At 36.4% G+C, this 25,934-nt stretch overlaps 1 protein-coding gene across 4 annotated transcripts in view; it reads left to right on the top strand.

Moving 5' to 3' along the window:
- Nucleotides 1–25,934, top strand: part of LOC132129311 (low-density lipoprotein receptor-related protein 1-like) — a 107,472-nt gene that overhangs the window by 23,766 nt on the left and 57,772 nt on the right. For all 4 annotated transcript variants that reach the window (XM_059540856.1, XM_059540854.1, XM_059540857.1 and 1 more), the window contains exons 3-6: nucleotides 14,503–14,640; nucleotides 22,253–22,372; nucleotides 22,473–22,601; nucleotides 22,720–22,974. In XM_059540856.1, the coding sequence (XP_059396839.1) occupies nucleotides 14,503–14,640; nucleotides 22,253–22,372; nucleotides 22,473–22,601; nucleotides 22,720–22,974 (642 nt within the window). The remainder of the gene's footprint in view (nucleotides 1–14,502; nucleotides 14,641–22,252; nucleotides 22,373–22,472; nucleotides 22,602–22,719; nucleotides 22,975–25,934) is intronic.

The following is a 25,934-nucleotide window of genomic DNA, read 5'->3' as shown; positions in this document are numbered from 1 at the left end:
CAGTCCTGTCCAGGCAAGTGATCTGTGTGTGTGAGCTCACCTCAAACTCAAAAAACAGGAGCCCGGCTCTTTTTTTATTTAACACTGACCGGCTCCTAAATGTTTCCGTACATGCAGACGACCTAATGAACCCAGTTGTACCATACCTCACTTTACATCTGTCACACAAGCCAGACACCCTCACAGCTGGCGGCCGTGATGGTTCTACCATCAGCATTTGGGTAGTCCTTTACTGTCCAGCAGGAGAACAGACAGAGCTTGTAAAGTGTTTACATATGACCTTCTGAGTTGTAATTGCAGAGCCTTTTCATCCTCTCAAACTGCAAACATCCTTTCTTTGCTGAGTATGCTAGTCTGTGTTTACATCTAATGGTTTTTCTTCATTTACCCTTTCTATATTACACTAATTTATTGGGGGAAATTGTAAGCTTCTCTTTCTTGATGCTTTTTATTTAGCTTTCATGTTTGGCTTTTCATGTCCCTCCACGCTCCTTACAAAAAGTACTTTGGCTGGCACACTGTTTGTTATATGTTATAGTAATACTGTTTACTGCTTTAAATTTGTTTAAATGTATGCTTTAAAAGTAGGGTAATAATAACAGGTTTCATCCATAGTTTGTCTGTTTCAACATCTGCATCTATTACTATGATGTCCAAAAATCCATGGTAATACCATGGTACTTTTTTTTTTTGTAAGCACCATTCAGTCACCATTCAGAATACCAGCTCCCCTTGCAAAAAATAAAATAATAATACTAAAAATTACCGTGGTAATACCATGGTACATTCAAGTTATCTGGTTTTAATACCATGGTACTTATGTACACAGTGTTCTGTGGTGCCGAATGATTAACATATTCATATACCATGGTTCCTTTTGGTAAGTTTCATCAAGCCTCTGCCAAAATAATTGTGAAATGTCCAGCTGTAGTTTATGGACTGTGATGAAAAATTACACATGGGACTCGTTAAAATAAATGGCCTATCATTTGGACATCTTGCATAGCTCCTGGGCATTTGAGAACAAGGTGCTCAAAGCATGTAAACATCAAAGAGTTTTCTGCCCACAAATAAACTTTCTGCTTCCATCCCACCATCTGTCGCTCAAGGAGCACCACTAATATCATTTCAATGCCACTAATGCAGTTTGGCTGAACACACAAAGGGGCTTTTCATTAGATGGAAACTCTGACCTTCTGAATTCATCATTATCTGTTTCTAACAATTGCACACATTACACACTTAATCCTCTTTCTTAAAGCCAATTTCAACACTTTAACTTCAAGAGAAAGGAGAATGAGAATGCCCATAAATCGCATAGTCAGTATCACATCTAATCCTGGTCTTAACTGTTGATTTGTTTTTAGAGGCTTTGTGAAGTCACTAGGCGGTGTCTGCTGGATTTAATGCCATTGAAGAGATATAATGAGATGGGTTGCAGAAACCTGTTTATCAATTCTTCTGGTTTTGAAACACAAACACACTCATTCAGACCTAAGTCTGGTGGCTGTTGCTCAGGGTTCAGTTGAGACTTGTCTTGTTGTGCTACGAAGTAGAGATCGACCGATATGGGTTGTTCTATAGCCGATGCCGATGTTTAGAGGTCAGGGTCAGCCGATGGCCGATATGTGCTGCCGATTTTTAGGGCCGATATCTTGAAGTTTTCCCTAAAATGTCACACTAATAATAAGTGGATGCACAACATTTCTAAACTTATCATCATTTATTGAGCACTGACTTGAACCATCTCTCGAATCTTAATTTTGTGCACTGCACGGTATTAAAATAAAAAATGTATCCAAAGTTAACCAAACAAATCAATAAACTGACCAAGTATTAAATATATAAAACAGGTAAAAAAAAAAAAAAAAAAAATTTTTTTTTAAAGTCAATCATTTACATAAGTTTTAGAGCATTTATCAAGTTTTTTGGAGCATTAAAGTGCATTCTAATTTCAAACTTACATCGCAGTCTGTTCATTATTAAAATAAAGTACAGTCAACCAAACATATAAAAGGTTACACTGGTCAGTTTAAATAGACCGTAGTATACCGGAGCACTCTGCTGTTATGCACGTTTTTGCTCATGTGAAGAGGATGATATTTTCCGTCTACATTAAAAAAATAAAAAAATATTATAGTTTAACATTCAGATACATTGCGAATATGGAAACATTTGGATATGTGCAGAACGAGACGTGAGTAATAACCTCCAAATACATCTAGTCAAACCCGCCCTCGCTCGTCCTCGTATGGATCGGATCATTTTTCGGATCAGCAAAAAAAAAAAAAAAAAAAAAAAAAAGGCAAAGACAAATAAACATACGTTTTGTCTTTTTTTTATTAACATTAAACTATTAAATTAAAATATATGAACTCAACTTAAAGTGCGCATGGCATAATATCTTCTTTTTAACATAATAGCCGGACTTCTCATCTCCCAGTCTGCTGTGATGAAGTGAGCAGTTAGTCACATAGCTCTCCGTCCCCCTGGACGTCCACCCGTCTGTCGTGAGCGCAACAGAGGATGCTCGGGATAGTTCATCCACAACTTTTTTTCTTCTCCTGTTCATAAAGATCTGGCACAATCTTTTCGCTGAAGTGGGTACGCTATGGGATGTCGTAACGTGGCTCTACGCACCGTCACGTTTTTACACTAACCTCTTTCCTTCATCATTATATCTGACAGGGAAGCCAAAATCCGCGGGTCAGGTGTGTGCCGAACCGAAGATATTGATCCGAACGGATCACGGATCAATGATGATCCGTTGCACCACTACTATAGTGTCATTTGAAAACATTGCAGTTGCGTTTTAAAATACAACAACGAGCACCACGAAACCATTTAAAGAGGCGCATTCATCGGTCTCCTTGACGGGAAACAGTCAACAAAGTAAAATGATATCCAACGTATGGCGCGCTCTCTTCATTTTATCAAATGATCATAATCACATCTATTCATTTTACAGTCCTGCTACTAGCATTTTATTCAGACTAAAACCCCTTTAATTCGGGTGAGAAAGCTTTTTTTCCAAGTGGCTTTTGCACATAATAATAATACCGCTGCAGACGCATTTTGCATTAAGGTTAATTGATCGCTAATTTAAACGACGATCGATCATGGAAATTATCGAATATTGACATCCCTAAATACAAATGAGTTGGATGGAAAACTGGTTATTGTCTGTAAGCCGGTCGAAGGCAATGTCATATGAAAAGGCCAGTCCGGCACTAAAATCGCACCTAGTTCCAGCGGTGCGAAAATGCCCAAAAGTTGACAGTTCAACAATTAGTTCTGGTACTATGAAAAGGTTCCGGCGGTGTAAAAGGCCCTTATGTGTTTAGTTGTTTTGTGTTAGTTTATTAGTGTGAAATGAAACATTTTTATAAACTGGTCAGTTCAATTATTGATTTTTTCTTGTTTGAAAATTGGCATTTCTATATGTGGCTGCTGGTGCCCATCCTTAGTATGTGGAAGCACTGAGCCAGCCTTAGAAGTATATCAAAGTGAGTCTTGTCGCGTTTTCATTTAGACTTGTGTCTTAATTGCATGACTGTTCCCAGGTGTCTTACCTAACCTGCAATTACCCTCCAGAGGTAAAGACACTCTCACAGTCTGGCTATGTCAGGTCATCACGTTGCACGCCTGTGGAGCTCAGCAGACTCATCTTTCCCAGGCGTTCTCAAATACGCAAAATTAGATATCAAATTCTCTTTGTGACATTTTTCCAGTTTTGTTCTTTTCTCCTCTCTCATTTGTGGCTTCTCTATGAATTTGTTTCAGTTTCTTTGCCTTTAATTTTAAATTTCAACTGTGTTCCAAACCCTTGTGAGTCATCTTTCCAGACAGGGTGCATTAATCCATTGAAATGTTATCTGCAGCGAAAGAGAATTCATTTCGCTAAATGTTTCTGAGGCTGTCAGAGAAGGGCATACATACGAAGACAATGCTCATAGAGCTCAAGACTCTTGAACAGAGATTGTTTTTGCCGGTTTATAGGCCTTGAACGGTTAAATACAAATAAATTAAATACATGTGTCAAATTCCCGTCTTCACAAGTATCCTTGTAAATACAGTAATTTATGTATAAAGCGAAAGCAAACAGCTGAGATAGAAAACAGATGTGTAAGAGTATATTTGATCCAGGCCCAGGACTTCAAAGAACTAGCGGCGATGAAAGCCGATGGTGTTGTCACCTCGCATCGGCTGCATCAGACCAAAAAGCTGCACTCGAACACACTGCACAGACTACAGCCAATGGCAAACTAACACGTGCATTCTGCGCATGCATGAGAGGAACGAGTGGGTCATATCAGCAGCTATCAATAGTATATATTCATTATTCAAAAGTAGAAAACTAAACAAAGATACACGAGGTAAACGCAGATGTACGAAACGTAAACAAAGTAGTGCTTGCATGCCATTTTGAATATAGGTAACGTTGATAACGTCAGTAATTTTAAGCATCTCATGTTGTTATGAAAACATTCGCGTATAAAAATGATTGGGAAAGATCGCGTAACATTTAAACAGCCTTCAGTCTGTACCGCCTTCATTACTTTAGCTTTAATTCTCAGACACTGATTAATGCGCTAAACTGTACATCTCACTCTCGGTGACACAACATGTTGAATTGGATCAAGCTGCCGCCGATGAGAGCCGACGAATGGAACGCACCAAACAAACTAGCCCCACCGTTGGCTTGGTGTGTCCCCACCTTAAAGTGACAGCAGTCTAATATTTCTGCTATCTGTCATGTTAATCAAACAACAAAAGAGAGAAAATCGCTCACTGCTTTTGACTAAATCACTTTTGTAACTTTAGTAAGAATAGACATATATTTAATTTACACAGTGAAGAATATGCATGTTGTTTATACATTTTATTACTTTATACAATGTATATAGCATTTCTTCTTTATTTGTTCTACTTAGGGATGCACCGAAATGAAAATTCTTGGCCGAAACCGAAACCGAAAACCGAAAAAGAGAAAACCAAGGCCGAAAACCGAAACCGAAACACCGAAAGAAATTATGCCAATTATTAGTACCATTGCATTTATTGCTATGACCGTGTACTAACTTTACTAAAATTAGGACATTGCAATTGCATAAATTAATATTAAAGTTTCAAAGATAATTACAATTACATAAATTATTTTAAAAAAAACATAAAAATACATAATTACAAATTATGCAAATATTTATTAAGCACATTGCAACAATGCACAGTATTAAAATAAAATTCAAACTAAAAATTTATCCCACTCATGTGTATATTAAATAATAATCTACAGGCCTACAGAAAGGTTTTAAAATGAACTGTTCTCTCATAAAAACAAAGTGCATTTAGGTGAAGTGCATTTGAAATTGTTCTCTGTAGGACTAGAAAGTGCATTACTTCTCCAGTAGGCAAGACTGTTATCACTTCTGGGGATGGGGACTTCAGACAGATAACCATCTAGCTGTTGAGCTTGTCATATGCCTGACATTTGAGAAATATTTGAGAGAGTGTATTTAAATAGGGCCTGGGCATAAATAAATTTTTTTATCAAATTAAAGCAGAAATCTAGCAGAAAATCTAGCAGAAAAATGGCTACAATCTGATATTATGTATGTGTGTGTGTGTATATATATATATATATATATATATATATATATATAAATTAATGTCACATATATATAGTAGCCTAAGAACAAAATAGCCAACGTATTATTATTATTTGAGGCACTTTCTTGCAGAATTCCACTGAACACATCAGACAACGAGGGTGCATGCCCCTCATCTTTTGCAGACACGAGTCTTTTTTCTGTGCTCTGATCTCAGTCTCCTGCGCTTGGCGCTTCTCCGTCTCCACCATAGACTGTAAAACACGCGGGTTCTCCGCATCCAGCGCGGCCTGGATCATTTCTTGTGCGTGCTGCCTTATTTCCGCATCCAAGTAATGGTCTTTATAACGTGGATCAAGCGCATTCGCGATGAAGTGCAGAGGATCCGAAAAGATCTCAGTGAGACGTGTGCTAACAGACTCTACTTTTCTTTGTTTTCACTTCGTGGTCCGTCTTAATCTCTTTGTTAGGAGCCGCTTTAGTGCTCCGAATAAAGGAATAAGAAGAGAGAGAATGTTCTCACTGGTGTGAAGTGAATGTCGCGGGGAGCTCGTGGTCTGCGCTATGCAGGTGCACGTGCAGGTCGCGGTTTCTGTTTGCGTCATCATAACATTTCGGCCGTATTGTTTCGGTGATAAAAGTCTATCGGCCGAAAACCGAAAATGCCATTTTCGGTGGCCGAATTTTCGGTGCATCCCTAGTTCTACTGTGTTTTTTGTCTTATTGATTGTAATTAGTTTCTTATTCTTATTTAATCTCCGTTTACTAGGGATGTAACAATTAACCGCGAGATTACAATTTTTATGACAAGTGGGGCGGGGCATGGGAGCCAAGCCTCGCTTCCATGATCCCACCCCACTCATCACAATTATAATTATATACAACTTTCTTCCATTAACAGCACATTCATTCAGACCTTTATAGATAAGTGCTAGTTAGCAACAGTACACTGGCATGTAATAATGTAGTTACCAAAAAGACTCTTGCATGTAGTTAGTCAAACAACATGCAGTATATGTAGTCATTAAGTTTTGATGTCCATCCTTAACCTAACCACAGGCTCTACTTTTCACCACAGTGGTAACACTACAGAACCAACGTAACAGAAACCTATGTTAATCCTAACTTAACACAACATTTAAGTACTAACTTAAGTCTCGCTATGTTAATCTTGTGTAAAAACACACAAAATAACACTTAATTTTTACATTTATTTTCCTTATGTCTGATGCAAAGCATGCTGGGAACTAGAAAACACAATAATTTTAAGTTCACCTTATTACAACAACATTTTGAGACAACATTACAGAACTTATTTCAGTTAAGTCCAATGAACTTTCATTATTATTTGAGTGAAATTAACTCATTTCATTTAATTTCACCTAAGTTGTGGTTGGTTTTACAGTGGGGAAATGTAACTTTTACTGTCAATTATAAGAAGAATTGTTCTTTTTGACTTCCAAAATCTGTACATTTAATAGTGAAGTAGTCCTAGTATAACAGTATTACAGTTTTTGACCGTATAGATTAAGGGAACTTACTGTAAACCAAATAACAGATTTTTACTATAGCATTTTTACAGTGTATGGTTATTTTTGAACAACATGCATCACAAAATGTTGTAGGATTGTTACTCGGGCACTAAATAGGTTACACATTACAAGATCTTTTAGCTAATCTTTTTGCATTCCGCGGGAGGATATGGTTTTCATTAGGAATGTCTGTTTTTTATTTATTTATGTAATTCCATTTACAATAAGAATGCTGGTTTTTTTTTTGTGTGTAGAATATCACAGAATGCTTTTCTGGCCAGCATGACTGTGGTCAGGGCCGAAAACAGGACCAGATGTACACAAAAATGCTTTAGGATGAAAATCTTTCATCTGCGTGGGGCAGGTTTAGTCCATGGAAGAAATGTTCATGTGTGTGTTTGTGTATTTCTTTTTTTTTTTATTATGAAGGAGACACCAACTGAACCATATAGGGGTTGTATTATGGTATTGGTTGTATAATGTATTGATAAATCAGCAGACTTTTTCCAGAAAGCTCTGGGGAAATGAGAATGCTCAGCGTGGGGCCACATGCATTTGACTATGTAAATGCTGTCTTTTTACATTCAGATGCTGTTTTAGACTCCTTGATTGAATGGGTGAGGAGTGATTATTCAGTGTAATTTGCACTTGTGTAAGGCTGTTACCACCCACAGCCGCCTCTGAGGAGACTGATATCTGTCCGTGTCATTTACAGCGATTGATAGGATTGAGAGAAGGTCATCAAGACATGTGACCTGCAGAGAAAGGCGAAAGATGGATAACTAGTTTTGTCCCTGACGAGATGTGTCACCGATTGGTAGAGGTAGACTGATTGAGTCGAGGCTTTTGATTCAGTTGAACATTAGTTTGTTTAAGTCTGCATATTGAAGTGCTATATAAAATGCTAAGCTTTGTTATAATGTTACTACGAACCATGCAATCGCTAATAATTATTAAATCCAATATGATGGCTTCTCACATTTCCAAATTCTTTTATTCTTACCATTCTTAAGAAATTCTTGCCAGAAAACAATACAGTGAAGTGTATGTGAACATTTTGTTAATAAATATTTTATGTTTGAATGCTCTTGAACTTCTGGAAAACAAAGAGGACATTGTAAAGCCCAATAAAAACATTATTATAGCTTCTTTTATTGCCAAACTTGAACATTTATCTTGCCTACGAATCATAAAAGCATAACATTTTATATTGTTTTATCATTTGTTATCTTTAAGATCTTAATATGCCCACAGGTCTGGTGTCTTAACCAACCAAGGTCTATTTGCATAAATGTGTTTCAGTTCCAATAAATATATATTGATTTTATCCGTAATTATTTATTTATTTATTTATTTATTCTTACAGTGTAGTCACATGAGCGAAATTGCAGCAAAATTTCTGTAGCAAAAGGTACATTGCCTCTTCTTAATAGCAAATGAAAAATGACTCAATATTTGGAAATACCTGTTAATGTTTTATAAAAATTCATAAATATACATTTTTGTTTTATTATTGTGTAATTCGCTGTTTTTTATTTTGATAGAACACACAAAAACACATTACAACAAAGGAGAGAAAACCTGTTAAATAAACCACTACCCAACCAGAACCTCCCCCAATCTCACACCCATCCCATCGTACCCAGGACCCCGATAAACACAAAAGTAAAACAATATAAAATCTTATAAATATATAAAAGCAGAATAGGTAATAATATTAACAACAGAATGGCATCATTACGTCAAATGACAAAAATCTTAAAGACTATGGAAATCCAATTCTTCCAAATAGATAGAGTAGCAGGTTTTGCATGATTAGTCTATGCAGAACACTGTTCCAGAAATGGTATTTCCAATAAGGAATGAATCCAGTGCTTAGCAGAAAGCTCATGAGGGTGTAGAGATTTTAGTTTTTACTCAACCTGAAATTCATGAATGAAGAAGGAACAGTGTAACAGTAGATTGTAAATGAATGGAAGTGTAGGAATGAACTATTTGAGGTTGGTTGAGGAATGATCTTGGTAGCTTATGGGTATAATGAGTATTCTGGACAGCAGAAACTGCGATCAGCGGTTCATTTCATCACCTGATCCGATTCATTTGTTATTGGGAATAGAGAACAGAAGGTTAAGGACACTGGGTTAATGGCATGTCACCGCTGACCCTGGATCAACTGGTCACAGACTGCATAAAATTAAGTGTCAAAAAAAGGAACTCCACTGTGGCAGTGAAGATAACAGGAGGTCAAGGATAATTTGTTAAAAGACCATTTCGTTCTGCTGTCGAGCTTTTTGGTGAGCATGCAGAACAAGAAGCGACAGTCATTGGATGAATAAATAATTCAGATCGTTTAATGCTCAGTAAGGTTGTTTTGTAATGCAGTTTATCCTTAGACCATGATTTATGTATTTTAAAAGAATAGGCCTACATAAACACATTTAATGGATCTTGTAGCATGTATTTTACATAATGTGAGAAATGCTTGTAATATGCGCAGGGGCAAAAAAGCGTTGGACGTTACCACTTGGGCCAATGCAGGCAGACATTATTATGGGCTTGTTCATCAGAGCTGAAAGTAGCATGAATGAGACTGAGAGACAGAAACAGACCTTTTAAGTGGGGAGAGGAAACGGTGCATCTTACACACACAATTAACAAAAGCACATCAGGGAAGCCAAATGGGAGGTCATTATGTAACTAGGGTAAAGGATAGGATAAGCTGAGTTTAGACGCATACATACAGACTCCTCACATAGTATTTAGACTCCCTGTGGCTCCGCTCAAGTGCTTAAGTTCATCTTGACAGCAAGAACCCAGCTTCACTCAAAGCCATCTTCCCCAGCCATGAGAATTGTTTGTTCTTAAAATATAAGACCGTTACCATATTTTTATAATTATTTATGAATATTATTTAGCCTACTTATTTACTTAAGTTAATTTTGAAATATTACTATTTTTTATGTATTTAAATATTTATTTATTTGTTTGTTAGTTAATTTACTTTTTTTTTTTTTTATATATTACCTTTTAAAACACTAGTATAAAAATGTATATTTATTTATTTTCATTTTAATGTGTATATTGTAATATATTTTCCTCCTTTTTTAAATACATTTTTACGATTTTTTGCATTTATATTATTTTCTGTTAATTAGGAAAACCTTTGTAAGTCCTTTCTCATTGCTATAATTCATCTGGAACTAATACTTTCTTTCCTTTTTTTATTTTTGAATAATAAAACAATGAATAAATGAATAATGTCGCAATTAAAAAATAATTATCCTAGTGTCTTGGGCGGTTTGACCAAAAATTTATATCATGTTTTTTTTCAAAATTATGCCGGTTTTCCGGTTTATGACGTTTTTTTTTTTTCATGCATAATCAGGTGTACAATGCATTTTCTGCTGGTTGATATTCCAAGACGTGCTTGCGGCTAAGGTGATGGAGCAAATTGCTCGTGTTGCGGCCTTTGGCAAAATTTTAGCCCGACAGCACTTGCATAAAATGGATGTTTGGTCGACGTCTGATTTTTGGAAACCAAAAAACCTCCAAACAACAGACCCGGATCCTCTTTTTGGCACAAGTTCTTCTGTGTCATGTTCTACAAGTTCTGCAGCATCCATCTTCCCTGTAACACCTGTTTCACACATACTCCGTCTGCAGTGTGTATGCAGTCCGCACCACAGACTCATTCTTTCACAAGATGTTGTGTTTAGTCCACAAACACAACATTTGTTCATTGTTTTTATTTCATATCATGTAAAAAAAAAAAAAAAAAAATATATATATATATATATACATTTTTATTTATTTATTTTTTCCAGCATTGTGAGTTTTAAACCTAGCCAGAAACCCATGTGTTACATGTGAAACACAGTAGACTTTAATTAGTATACATTTGTTGTGAAATTCTGCATTTCCATGTCAATCCATGTTCATTTTTCCCGCGAACATTGCGCTATCACTTTAATTCAGCGCTTGCAGCACAGCAAAAATAGACTCTGTACGTAAACAATCACTGCACTGCTGCAGACGCACCGCTCCTGGAACACACTGACGGACCACAACCTCGTTAATCCGTTAATACGCACTGCAGACGGACTATGTGTGAAACAGGTGTTATAACGTAACACCAGAGCACTGCTGTGTTTACCCTCACCACGCCTCGCAATCGCTGCTTAGAAGTGCAATATTGTAAAGGGTCCGTCTGAAACAGTGTCGCGCGGCCGCGGCGCAGCATAACGTTCGTTCCGAACATTGAGTAATTAAATACACCGGCATGGCGGTATATTAAAAATTAATATCGTAACGAAAATATACACCGGTTTTTGGCATGAACCGGTATACCGCCCAGCACTAAATTATCCTAAATATCCTATACGACTTGGACCTGTTCATGAGATGGTTAGATTAGTTGTTTAAAGTGTTTGTTTTCTTTAATAATAGCTTTATATCTGTGGATGTCCACTCTGTTTCCCCCTTCTCCTCTCTCTTTTCCCCCGGCTCTCTCTGTTGTGTTTAGTGCATGTGCTTCAGGGTGTCGGTGCCAGTGCAGGAAGGAAGCAGTCACTGCCCGTATAAGACAGCTGCTGTTAGCAAAGGCCAACGACTTCCCAATTCACTCAAAGATCACAGAGATCTGACCCCTATTCACTTACTCACATTCATTAAGAAACATCCGTCTGTCTGCTCCCTTGTGTGTTTTCCTCATCCTCAAAACTGCTTTTTGCATGCCAGCATCACCCCTTAATGTTCTCTTTTCCATTTCATTCCACTTTTTGGGGACATTTTAAAAGATTTTAGGAGTTTGTTGTATTTAAGAAGAATTGGGATTAGTTGGTGAGTTTTGTTCAGATGGCCTCTTGTTCTCCACACTAGTCACAGAATCGTTTTGGTTAGTGTTTCAGATGGGTAGCAATGGCTGAAGAGATGTTTGAACTTGAAGATCTGGATTTAGGCTTTGCTTGAATTGTAACCCTGCCAGCAAACCCTGAGAGGGAAGGATCTCGAAGCTTCAATAGAAAACACAGAGGTGGAGAGAGGGTCATAAAAAGAGCCTGTGGATTTTATTAGGTGTTTCAAAGAAGTCTCTTATGCTTACTAAGGCTGCATTTATTTAGCCAAACATACAGTAATTTTTCTAGAAATCATTCTAATATGCTGATTTGGTGATTATTAGAATATTTAAATGGAAACCATGATAAAAAAAATTTCACCATAATAGAAAATTCAGGAAAATGTTTAAATAGTTTTTTTTGTAGCAATGTAAACTTGTGAATCTGAGCGGCACTGTATGACCCACTGGATACTTGTGTAACAGTATACTTTGGCTTCCATTCACTTCACATAATTCATTCCATTCACATAGCTTACTAAGTAAAACAGACTGTTTAACCATGAGGAAGAATTAGAGGAACAATCAGATAAAACGACTTTGCAACTTCGACTTTTCTGCAGTAAATATACATTTAATAAATAGAATTTGAAATGTATTTCTTTCAGTTTCCCAGGTTGCTGTCCTCTGGTCTATGTAAAACTCCTTAGGATCTCTGTTACTGGTTTCCCTCCCATCATATAAGATGATAGATGGATGCTGTCATGTGATATGAATCAGAACCATTATAAATATGAAGATGGAGAAAGAGTAAAAGAGGAAGTTACACAATGTTCCTTCCTGAATTTAGTGGAACAGCTGAAATTAAACAGCCCAGTTTGGAAAGATGGGGGCTGTTTGGATCAGGTATGTGTTGGTGTTGCTGGAAGGCTTCATTACAGTAATGTATTCATTGTGATCTTTGGAGTTACATAAGTACAAAATCATTGTATAGTTATGGATAGATATTCCTTAAAAGGGTCATATAATGCTATATGCACTTTTACAAGTTGTTTGAACTGAAATGTTTGTTGGCATTGTGTATACACAACCACCCTATAATGATAAAAATCCACCAAGTGGATACATTGGCAGCTCACTAGATTTTGGAACCGAGCTATAATGTTGCCCATGGTATAAAATTCAAGCTCTGTTGGGGCCTCCCACAGAAACATTTTCCAGTCTGTTTTTGCCAAGCTTTAATGAACCAAATAAGCACGTTGGCCTCTTAATTTCTGTCCCAGAAGATACTCACACATGTGCTATTATGTGAGCAGAAAAACCTAATGGACCTTTAGAAGCAGCCATGTGGGGCAATGTGAGTGGCTAAAAAAACTGCTTCACTTTTGTATAGGAGATGAATTCCCCCTTTTCTTGTGTTTTTCTAAAATGGGTAAGCAGATGTTATGAGTAGAGGTTGAGGGAAAGAAAGAAAGAAAGAAAGAACGAAAGAGAATAGAATATCTAAGAAAAATATCCAAGACAAACAATTTTCTTTGCCATGTGGGCTGCATGGAGAGAGAACGACTCCGGTGAATAGCGATGCTCTGAATGGTTTAGGTTGACTTTTTATTTAGTTTTTTCTAAACCGAGAGAGCATGTTATAGTCTTAAAAATAAGATTTTTAAACAGAAGACAGTTTTTTTTGGTTCTAGTTTTCAATTTCAACTTTTGATGGTGTGTGTTTTTTCTCCATTCTGGAGAAAAGGGGTTTGTAGTGTCTTAATTTACTTTTACTTACTGTTTACTTACTGTTTGACCTGATGTTGACTTGCTCTCCTAACTTCTGGAATATGTTACTGAGACTAGATATGTGCAAGCAGACTAAGACATGTATATTCTTCTAATTTAATGCTCAATGGACATTCAGAATGGTGTTGATATAATGAAATAATGAAAACTATTGAAATTGTTTTTATTGAAATAAAGCTGTAAAGCTAAATAAAATATAATATTAAACTAAAAAAAGTTGAAGTCACAGAAGAATATAACAAAATGACTAAAACTAAAGTCCAAACTGAAAAAAAAATAAATAAAAGCTTATTCTAAATAAAAGCTAGTATAAAATTTTTTCTAAATAATACTAACATTGCTAATACTAATACTAAATAAATAATAAAATACTATACTACTATTATAATACATAAATAATACTAAGATAATTTGAAACCATTTGCACCAATCGGAAATATAATTTTATAGCTGGTGAAAACTTTAATAAGGTTGCTATAGACATTTAAACCAAATGGTTTAAAACTCAAATGCACATGCTTCCACACTCTACCACATTATCTATTGTCTATTATCTATTATAGAGTCTATTGTCACTGTGTTGTGGAAAATAATCATGCATTGCATCCCTCAGGTGTTAACTTTGAGGTGTTTAACATTCTTAAAAGAAATCGACATGACTAGCAGTTGAATGGAGCTGCATCTCTTTGTATAGTTGAAATGTGTTAACTTGTGGTTGTTTGCTGTGCACTTGCAGGCCATCACACCCAGGTCTCACAGTGCCCTCCCAACGAGTTTGAGTGTCGAGGAACAGATGTGTGCATTCACCTGAGCAAGCTGTGCGATGGCGTCCCGGACTGCACGGATGGGCGTGACGAGGGACCACATTGTCGAGGTAACGTGTGCAAAACACAGTCTGATCATGAACCAAATACTTCTTTATGAATTTTCATCAAATCTTTTTTTTTTTTGTCAACTCTCTACAAGGCAGTTTCAACTTAATCAGTGCCATACCTGACACAAATATATGATATATTTGGCACAGATGAGATTTTGTCAAAATGCTTGTGACTTGAGTGGCTTAACGCTGAAATACACTAGATGACTATGAACAAAACACTAGGAATCATGCACTTGGTGACTTTGTATATGCCTACAAAGGATAAACTGGGCTTCATATAGTAATTTTCCTGCTTCATACATTAATCATCCTACTGGATACGATCATAGTCCAATACTAACCCATCATACACTATGCAAATTTCGGTCAACTACAACTGTTGAAAATCTTCAGACTAGCTCTGACTTTGGGAAACTAGTGTTGAGTATACCTCTGTGCAGAAGTTACGTAGTGTATTCCATTCTTTAAGAAATTTTGGAAGAATTATTCACAATATGGTAAATATTATATAATAATATATAATTATAATATTATTTAAAATTACATGTAATTATATAATATATTGTCTTCCATTTATTTTCCAGTGTGAAATGGTATTTTCTATTTTAATAAATTTCTAAATAGAATTTATTCCTGTGAAATCCAGTTTTCAGTGCTACATCATTCTAATGATTCAAATATGATGATTTCCTGCTCAAGAAACATTTTTTATTATTATCTATGTTACATTTTTGGACCCCATATTTTTTAACTGTAGTGTATATGGACCGTAATAAATAGTGTTCAAATATAAATTCGAGAAACTGTTGTGCTGCTTAATATTTTTGTGGAAACAAAATTATTGTAGGATCAATAATTGTCATTGCAAGTAAAATCTTTTCCAGCAGAAGATATCCGTATTATGAACTCATAATTATTGGCAGTCGTGTCAAGATCTGTGTGAGAAACCCCTGTGTCCCCAAAGGCTTGGCTCCTAAGCATAGTTATCATCCTCACATGAGTTATCAGGAACTAATCTTGTTTGTGTCCAAAGTCCTGAGATATGCAGTGATTGCAGTCTCATCCGGCTGACCTATATATTTAAAGTATTGAACCGGCCACAGTAATTGAAAGAAATCAGAATGACAGATAATATAATTTTAAAAGGAAGATTTAGATTGTGGGGTCAAATAAATCCCTGTAATGTAAGTCCCAGGTCTATTCACCGCCATAATTTCATACTGCTGGAATGTTAGCATGGCAGACTGGGTTTTAAAGGCTGAATAATAAATAATGTACCTTCCTGACCTGGCCTCTGTCCAGCGCTTTGAGCCTAGACACACACACACTTCACTTGTCCTCCAGCTCAAATGCCGAGCCTTTGAACCCAAAGGTAAACACTCACCCAGTCTTCCACATGAACCCCTTGCACTCAGATGCACAGAATGCACACAGATATATGCTCACATGTCTTTCCTGTTGGATGTTTGCTTCCCTGGAACGGACATGGAGATTGTGCAAGAAACTCAGCTCAAGTCTTTTCAAAACGCACATCGTCATTCTATATTTCTATGTAATTATATCAGATTTGTTGACAAGTTGGACAAAAGGGAGAGAGGCAGGCATTTATTTCTGTTGGTGATGCATCTGGCTGCTATGCTGCTAATAATGTAGTGGGTCTGCGTCAAAAAATCAGTGGGAACTGCTGACCTCTGATATCAGCCGTGCTCGTGCTAGTCTGGTTCATCTTATCCTGGGCTTTGTAAATTTAACCCCTCACTGAGCTGGGGACGGGTTTGATTGTCTCTTCCCTTCTGGCAGATTTAATTGGCTCCCCGCAGTCTCGATTTAATCATTTTGTACTTAAGCCTCTCAGAGATGTTTCAAGGTCTGTTCAGTTTCTCCTGCTATGAAGGCACAGGCCAGAAACTGTCAGCCCTCTCCAAAAGAACTTTATGATGGGGAACTTGAGTGTTATAGATTTCAAACTTTAAGCAATACTGAAAAAGTTTTACAAAAATGTCTCTGGTCAGCTCATTACACATTTCCTAAATTTTTGTTGACTCCTCAGACTGGATTATTTCACAACAGAGTGAAGGAACATTTTTATTGCGGTGTGTTTCCCAACTTCTTAACTCGGTTTACTGGCAGAGATGTTACAGATAATACAGGAAATCTGGTGACGTTTAATTACTTTGATAGCTTTTGTAGGAGTTTGTGTGTATATGCATGCTTACAAATGTAGAATTACATCTACATTTAATAGTTGAAGTAACTAACTACACTACTACCAATGTTTCACTTACTATAGAGTAGCTTTTTTTAAGCAGTTAGCTATTTTAATTAGCAGTAAAAGTCTTCTAAATTAGTTTCAGCAAAGCTGGTAATTAGTATCATCTGCCATTTTTTGAAAGTTTTTTTAGTTTCATTAGTCATTCATTAGTTACTATTGTCAGCATTATTTAGTTTCTTGATCAACAATCTTTTGTATTATTGTCCCCTTATTTTGTTGCAGTTGTTTTTAGCTTTATAGGTTTCATTATTAGCATTATTTACATTTATTGCTCCTTAAGTTAGTTTAATATACACTACTGTTCAAATGTTTGGGTCAGATTTGAAAAAAAATAAACTTTTATTCGGCAAGGAAGCACTGCATTCATCAAAAGTAACATTTATGATGTTGCAAAACATGCTGTTCTTTTGAACTCTATATCAAAAAATCGTTTCCATAAAAATATTAAGCAACACAACTATTTTTCACCATTGATGATAAGAAATGTTTCTTGAACTGCAAATTAGCATAATAATGATTTCTTAAGGATCATGTAGCACTGAAGACTTGAGTAATGATGCTGAAAACTCTTTAAAATATATTAAAGTAGTAAGTTGTAATAATATTTAACAATATTACTGTTTTATTGTACTTTTGATCAAATACATGCAGCATTGTTGAGCTTAAGTAACTCAACAATAAAAAAAACCTTACTAAACCCAAACATTAGAACAATAATGTACAGTACTTAACAACTTTTTGTTAGTAGCTTGTAGCTGGCTATTTTAAACGCTTAGCTTGATTTGACTTACCTACTTAAGATACTCATAATTCAGTAATAAATCAGCATGAGATTAAAATGACTATTTATTTTCTTAATACAGGTTTCTTTGCGTGCACGATAAATCAGTTCATGCTTTGTTTGTTCTCATAATCTTTCACCCAAATGTAACGGCTTACTCTTCCTCTACAATTCCATCTTAATAAATCATCACCTCCAACCTGACTACTATTTACTATTGTGCAGTCCTATTTTTTCATCATTGAATATTCTGTTTCTTTTAGAAATATGGCATATTACAGATTACATGGTTTGGGAATGCAGTTTCGTTGACTTTATCTGCTAATGTGGCCATGGTTCCTGTGTTTATCTTGTGTTATGCCTCTGTTAGCCTCGTATTAGCCGTCCGTTTTTCTGTTTGCTCATATTTAGCTGACCTATTCACATAAAAGGCTCTGCGCGCACACACAGCCAAATACGCAGCACTTACAAAGAGTGATTAGCCCTTTAAAAAAGATCTTTGCACTGCTATTGGCAAACTCCACTGTCCCTTTCAGCTTTGGCAACAGCATATCATTCTGGACAGTGGCTTTTCCATTTGTTTCTATTCCGCTATTGGGCTTCACAATGTTTTCACTGCACTGATGGATGAGTTTGGCTCAGATCTCAGCGTATTATTGTGACCGCACGGGGAGGGTGATCAGGAGTATTGATTGGACAGGGTACTGTTCAGATAAATAGAATAATGAATGTCTTTTTTTTTGTTTTTGTTTTGGCCATTTGAGTTCATCTTGAGGACACTCTCACATCAAACACAACGAGAGTTTTTGTCTAGTTTGAAGTTAGTGAACTTCAACATTGGTTTGTTTGTGTGTGCATGTCCCAAAACTTTTTTTACTGAAAGGTTTGCTTTCAAGTTTTTTGCTGCAGGGTGGCATGATAGTAATTTCCTTTGCCACTAGGACTAAATGCAATCCAAAATGCTTTTTTTGGACCACATGCAGTTTTGCTATAAATTTAAATACAATTTAACTATAATTCAAAAGTTTGGGATCAGTAACATTATTTTAATTAATGCTTTTATTCAACAAGGATGAATTAAATTGATTAAATGTGACAGGAAAGACATTTTCTAATGTTACAGATCATTTCTATTTCAAATGAATGCTTTTGTACTTTTTAACATTCTATTCATCAAAGAATCCTGAAAAATTTGTCAAACTGATTATAATTATCAGATTAAGTAATTAACTGAAAAAGAGCAGGATTTATCTGAATATAAATTAGGTTGACCACATGAATGTTAATATTTACGTGTTTAGTATAATGTGTATTTAGCTAACAATTCACCACGCAGAAGACTATAAGATAGTACACAATGTGTTGGAGGAAAACAAGTGAGTTATCATTTAGATGAATCACTTTTAACCAGTACGTTTAAACAATGTGGTCGCAATTAACTGACTCACTAAAATGAATGAGTTTGACTTCCCAAAGCTGTTTGAGAGTTTAGGAAAGTGTTTTTTCAGTTCCTCAGTTTACTGTTGATAGGCTGTGTGAGTAAATGTGACAAATGTAGTGTTTTGTAATGCTTCATCACTATAAACTAGCTTTTACTGGAATAGCGGTGCTTGCTGCTGGCACGCTACTGAAAAAAGTTCACTTATTAGCAACTCTGCTATAATAATTAGTTATTATCCAAAACTCACCAACTGAAATATTATTGGAAATCACAAGTTCCTAAATATGAAGCATGAAATTTTCAGCCATTTCCTGTTATCCTTATGAAGAATGCAGAATGTGTGTCCTGATTCACTGCATGTGCTTAAGTCAGGCTTGAGAACGAGAGCTGGATGTTACATGACATGTTTCTGAAGAGGTTCTCCTGCTCCAGATATAAGGATCAGAGCTGATCCCAGATCTGCTGTTAATAGTAGTGTTGTAACAGGTTGAGTGGATCGCATGTGGTGCGGTTGAACACTGATTTTAGGTCTGGCTGCCAGTGTTTTTGGAGCTGTCGTCTTTGAGAGATTCTGTGGTGTGGTATTAAGCCCTCCAGCCTTCTCGGTCTCACTCGTTATTTCTCTCGCTTTCTGTTTCATTTTTTTTTTCTTCCCAGCACTTCACTGTTAATTATAATGGCATGTTGGCTGCAATCTTAGTTTCTTGAAATGATTTTTGTTCCCTCAATAAACCACAAACATGTGGGTTGCATACCAATCTAAATACCCGCAAGGCAAGGCATGGCTGTGGGAATTAGAAACTGCACTTTTTTTTAAAAAGATCTTTAAAAAGATGATTTTCAAGTGATATGTTACAATGATGGGATTTATTTTGATTTCATTGAATTCATTGGATTTAATTGGTCAAAAGTGGTTCTCAAGCTTTTTGATGCCAAAGCCTGTCTACAAGAATATTCAAAGGCCCCAAGACTTTTTACAAGACCGTTCTGGTTCTGGTTCTTTTTTGGCATTTTGTAATGGTTTTCTTTATTATAAATAATTGTATGTCACCTTGGAGCTCCTTGGAAGTTATGTCCCCTAGAGGACCCCGGTCCCCTGGTTTAGAAACTCTGGTCTAAAGTTGTGTTCATGTTCAAATTAATGTCTTCTGACCACATATGTGGTATACCTCCAAAACGGTTTCACCTTGTACCTCAATTTGTAAAATAAACAAATGAAACCCAGTGTTGATAGAAATTGACTTTCAATAGATACCAATGGCTGAACCATTGTACATTGGTCTATAAATTTATTTTTTAAGTCCTTAACAGCGCATTTGTTTTTACAAACTGTGCTGCTGATCTTGTATTTAACCAGCAACATTCCTTTAATGATATGACACCACTAAGTCCATGTCAAATCAGTGTCTGCAGAAAGTTCTGCAGATGTTATTTGTCACACTTTGCATGTTCATAATTATTCTTTTTTTATTCCATAACACTCTCAGCTACTCAGAAAAGTGTAGTACACACATTTAACCATACTTAAAGGAATAGTTTACACAAAAATAAAACATTCTGTTATCAATTACTCGCCTTCAAGTTGTTCCAAACCTGTACACATTTTTTCTTCTGTTAAACTTAAAGAAATTTCGAAGAATATGGGTAACTAGTAAATTACTAGTATGGAATTCAGTAGGGACCAGAAACCATTTGCTTACTGTCATTCTTCAAAATATCTACTTTTGTATTTAGCTGAAGAAAGAAATTCATACATGTTTTGAACAACTTGAGGGTAATTACAATAAAACATATTTGGGTAAACAATTCCTTTAACTTCATTCTGCACAACTATCCCTCAAAATCAGTGTAGAAGATACAGAAAAGTCTGCAGACTCTAGATCTGTTTATGACCGACAGTGTTTTTTGGGTAGGCAACGTTACGCCCTGAATGCCTTCTGCTCTGTTTGGAGTAGTTTGTGGGTGTGAGGTCAGTGAATGAGCTGTGGTTGGATGGTATGGGGGAATTGATTCGATACAGACCATAGTGTTTTGCCTACACATCTTCCTCTACACATTCCACAAAAGCCCCATTGTACCCCACAGTGCCACAGGCTTTTGTGTGAGGAGGACTCTTATTGTCCCTGTGCGTACATTTGTGTGGCTGAGTCTCTGTAGAAGGAGGAAAGGAGAGAGGAGGAGACAGTTGCAGTGCATCGTGGGCCGATTGGACTTATCATAACTGACCGAATGCCTTATGGTGGCATTGTCTCATGTAGTTTTGTCGTTTATGATCCTGTGACACTGAATACTGGAATAATTAATTTAATTATTTTTTCTTTTTTTTGTAAAATGGTTTTTATTTTGAAGTTTTAAACTTTTTTTTTAGACCTGCTGTAAATTGAGCAGTTGAATCATGGTGTTTAGCTCTGTCAGCGTATGATCAGATCAACTAAGACAGATGTACCTGGGATAAAAATCCTGTAGGTTTATAAGGAGTTCCTTATGTAAATATTACCATTGTGATTTTTGTACTTCCCTGAACCGTTCCCACATTAACATATCAGACAAAATCACTGTTTTGATGGATGTGGCTTTCCCAGACCTGTGTGTATCCGGTGGGCACGTGGAGACTTGTTTTTTGTCTGAGCAAAGCTGCAGTCTGAGTTTACACAGAGGTTGGTGGAAATAGATGCAGTGTTTGGCAGCACAGCAATACCCACAGTATAAAACCAAGTGCAATCATCTGTGTCCAGTCAAACCTTTTAATCATACGCCCTGTGTGTCAGTGAAGCCCCCGTTGCACTTTTATATTTTGCCAAGATGTCCTTTAGGCATCTCGAAGAGCATTAAAGGCTTTTCACTGTTCACTGTATGCATGGAAATCATGTACGACAAGCCATTTTCACAAAATATCACAAGTATCAAGTACCAAGTATCATGTTTTGCACGTACAGACAATCTTAACGGACTAATCAATTGTATTGTATTGTATTATTTTAAAATCTAAAAGCTTTTTTGCCTGTTTGTCCTGTCCTACTTGCAAGTTTTATAATCTCTTCTGAATAATGTTTATTTTGGATGTGGATGTTTCTCTGCTAACTGTCTATTCTCTCTGTTTCTTATGCTGTAGAGTATGCTCATAACTGCACCATCATGGGCTGCCAGTACAACTGTTCAGTGACAATGTCAGGTCCAAAGTGCTACTGCAGGAGCGGCTATGAGGTGGGAGAAGATGGAAAGAGATGCAAAGGTGAGCTCTGAACGACTTTATGATTTTAATTAAGTGATGACTGTAGAAGTATTGAACAGGAAACATTAAAATGTTTACCTTGTGGCATTCTCTGTGTCAGACTTTAATGAGTGTGCAGTGTACGGGACTTGCAGTCAGACATGCACAAACACAGATGGCTCCTACACCTGCAGCTGTGTGGAGGGCTACTTGCCTCAACCAGACTACCGTTCATGCAAGGCCAAGAACGGTAGGAAGTGAACATAGTTTCTGATGATCCTTTGTTCTTTTTGTCTTGCTGGCTGTGGTCAAATCCTTTTTGTTTTGTAAGGAAAAGGCCTCAATGGGTTTTTTCATCTATGCTTAAGATCCTGTAGATCGGCATCCATACCTCCTCATAGCCAACTCTCAAAACATCCAAGCCACCTCTCTGAGCGGAGCCAATCCCATCTCCATCAACACCAAGCAGACCACCGCTATGGACTTTATCTACGCCCAGGAGACCGTGTGCTGGATCCACATGGGGGACTCACCTGCTGCCACCCAACTCAAGTGTGCCAGATTCCCCAATGCCAAGAGCTTCACGGAGGAGAAGACCATCAACATCTCCCTCAGCCTGCACCGTCAGTACCATGTTCTTAATTGTGTGTTTTACATGAATGTCAGGTGTTCGTTTAAGCAAAATGATCCAAAAAAAGCATGAACTTAAAGTTATTTGTTAAGGCCTTCATTGTTTACAGCAGGGATGGGCAAATGGTGTCCGGCGGGCCACATATGGTGGCAAATGGTGTTCAGTGGGTCTTTTAGTGCAGCCCAATGGATCACATTATACAAAAGATGATCAATTAAAAAAAAATTGACACCTAAAAAATTAAACACCTTAACATTAGCAAAATTAAAAAATTGACAATGAAAATCTTCGTCAATATGGTAAACAGATAATTTTTTTACTAAGTTCAAGAGGTTACCCATATGATTGGATTGATTTAAATCACAATTATACCACATCTCACAAATACACTATAGTTGCAAGTTCACTTACTTGTTTCTCTGAAAAACATCACTAAAGCCAGTTCCTCTACTTTAAAAATGTGCATTCAGTGTCAGAATGTCTGTTTTCGTTTTTGTCTGTGTGGTTCCCCCCACTGCCAGTTTAACCGATAGGATTTCGTCACCCCGGGTTGCCAGAGTGCGGAAAACAGCAAACCACAGCCATGGTAGCCAGCAAATGAACTGGGTCAGAGTTTGCAGAGAAAGCCTGTTGGCAGAGAATGAATTAGCATTTTCAATAAGCCCATCTGCTGTTTTTGTTTAGAATAGTGCGATAATCAACCCATGATTTTACGCAGCAAGTTACTTAATATTATTGATTGATAATAATTAAATAAGAAATCGATATTTTTTTATATTTTCTGTCCTCTTAGGACTCTGTACAATTGATTGTTGTAAATTTATAGACAATGTTATTGAGATGTTTACATAATGCTTCCCAACTGAATTGGCATAATTGAATTTTACATATGATAAAATCTTTAAAAACAAATTACATTAATTGTACTTTGATTTCCTTCAGTAAAAAGAAAATTGAGTGAGACTGTGTAAAAGCCTGGCCCTCGACAATATCAAAGTTGCCCCATCCCTGGTTTACAAGAAATAGTTTGAGCTTCCTTTTTGTTGGGTTGTATTTGTGGTTACAGATTTTTGCTGCCAAATGAATAGTTCATCCATAAACAGAAGTTCACAAAGTCTTAATTTCAGACCCATATGACTTGCACTACCATTCAAAAGTTTGGGGTGCATGAGATTATATATATATATATATATATATATATATATATATATATATATATATGAAAGGAACACTCTTACTCATCAAGGCTGCATTTATTTGATCAAAAATAAAATAAATAATTATTAAAATTATTATTACTGTTTTCTATTTAAATATATCTTAAAATGAAATTTATTCCTGTGATGGAAAAGCTGAATTTTCAGTAGCCATTACTCCGATCTTCAGTGTCTCACGTTCCTTCAGGAATCATTAGTGCTCAAGAAACTTCTTTTTTTTTTTTTTTTTTTTTTTAAGCATTATCAAGTTATCAAGTGCTTCTTAATTTCTTTGTGGGTTCTTTAATGAATGGAAAGTTCTAAAGAACAGCATTCATTTAAAAATATACATATATACATTTGATTATACAATATACATTTGAAATATACATACTTTCATAACAATAGTCTTTACTGTCACTTTCAATCAATTTAACGGATGCTAATCAAAAGTATTTAGAGTGATTTGCTGGTTGCTGTTTTCCATTCAGTTACAGTAAATGGAAACCAAAGTGTTCAAACTGCCAAACAATTTGTCAACAGAAAATTGGAAGTATCACACAAGCAGTTCATTTGACTTTTGTGTTATATAACAAGTGTTTGTGTGAGGAACAGACCAAGCTGGAGAACCAGTCCCAGTCTGATTACTGAATGAATCATTCAAACTGGTTTTGTCACCTGAATTAAGCAATTCTTTGACAAGATCTGACTCAAAAGAACAATTTGTTTGTGAATTGAGCATCATTATTTCTCACATGAACTGTGGGGTGGATGTCAAGATTTGATGAGCAGAATAGTCTACATACTTTTAGGCTACTATTATGGTGTTATTTTGTTAATATCCCCAGTTCTCATTCACTAACCTAAAGAGTGCCCACATTTTTTTTTTTTATGTAACTCTTCCATTGCTTTGACGAAAGGCGGTCACATTGTTTTGTAACAAAATGATGTTGATGTTTCTCTTGATGCGTTTTGACCTCGCTTTCCCATCTGCAGTGACCGTGAAAGGACTAGAAAGGATATTTATGTCAGTATTTATCACATTTGATTCAGCTCAATCTATGATTAGACTTAATGTTTGTCTGGAAAACATATAATTAATGTCTAATGACATGCTCAGGTGACAGTGACATGGTTGTTCTAGATTGTATAACACAATAACCGTGTTTTAGGATGTCAATAATACACAGTTTACTGCCCAAACCATTGCAGCAATTGCTATGAAACCTTTCAACCATTACATCAACTGTTGCATCACCTAGACATTCCTGGCCTGTAGGGAGTTTCTGTATTACTAGGTCTGTCTTATTTGCCACTTGGTCTGGTTTTGTTCCTACTGTACTGTAGCTATGTTTCCTGGGATCGATGTGTCTTGAAAGCCAGCTCAGACTAAATATTGGCTGCTCTCTGATGAAACACAGAGGGATAATGGATACAGAGAGACAGAGGTCTGAGATGCAACACTTCCTTCTCTTTGTATCTATCTGTGTGTGCGTGCATGTGTGTGTGTGTGTGTGAGTGATGTTGGGATGCTAGGGAAAGCCAGTCGCCAGCACACCAAGGAAGCAGTTTCACAGGAAGGGTGAGCAGGGTGGGACGGCGAGTTACCGCACAGTAGTTTATTGTTGTCTCTTTAGGACTGATGTAGCTCCCAGTGTCACAAATTAGACTTTGACGTGTTTCAAACTTCACATGCAGAGCGCTGTTAGCATGATTCAAGTTTCTGCCCATCTTGAGGATTCCAGATTTCTCACTT

This window comes from Carassius carassius, chromosome 46 (assembly GCF_963082965.1).
Source record: "Carassius carassius chromosome 46, fCarCar2.1, whole genome shotgun sequence".
NCBI lineage: Eukaryota > Metazoa > Chordata > Actinopteri > Cypriniformes > Cyprinidae > Carassius > Carassius carassius.
The sequence above is the reverse complement of the archived record's forward strand: the minus strand, read 5'-3'. Positions and strand labels throughout refer to the sequence as shown.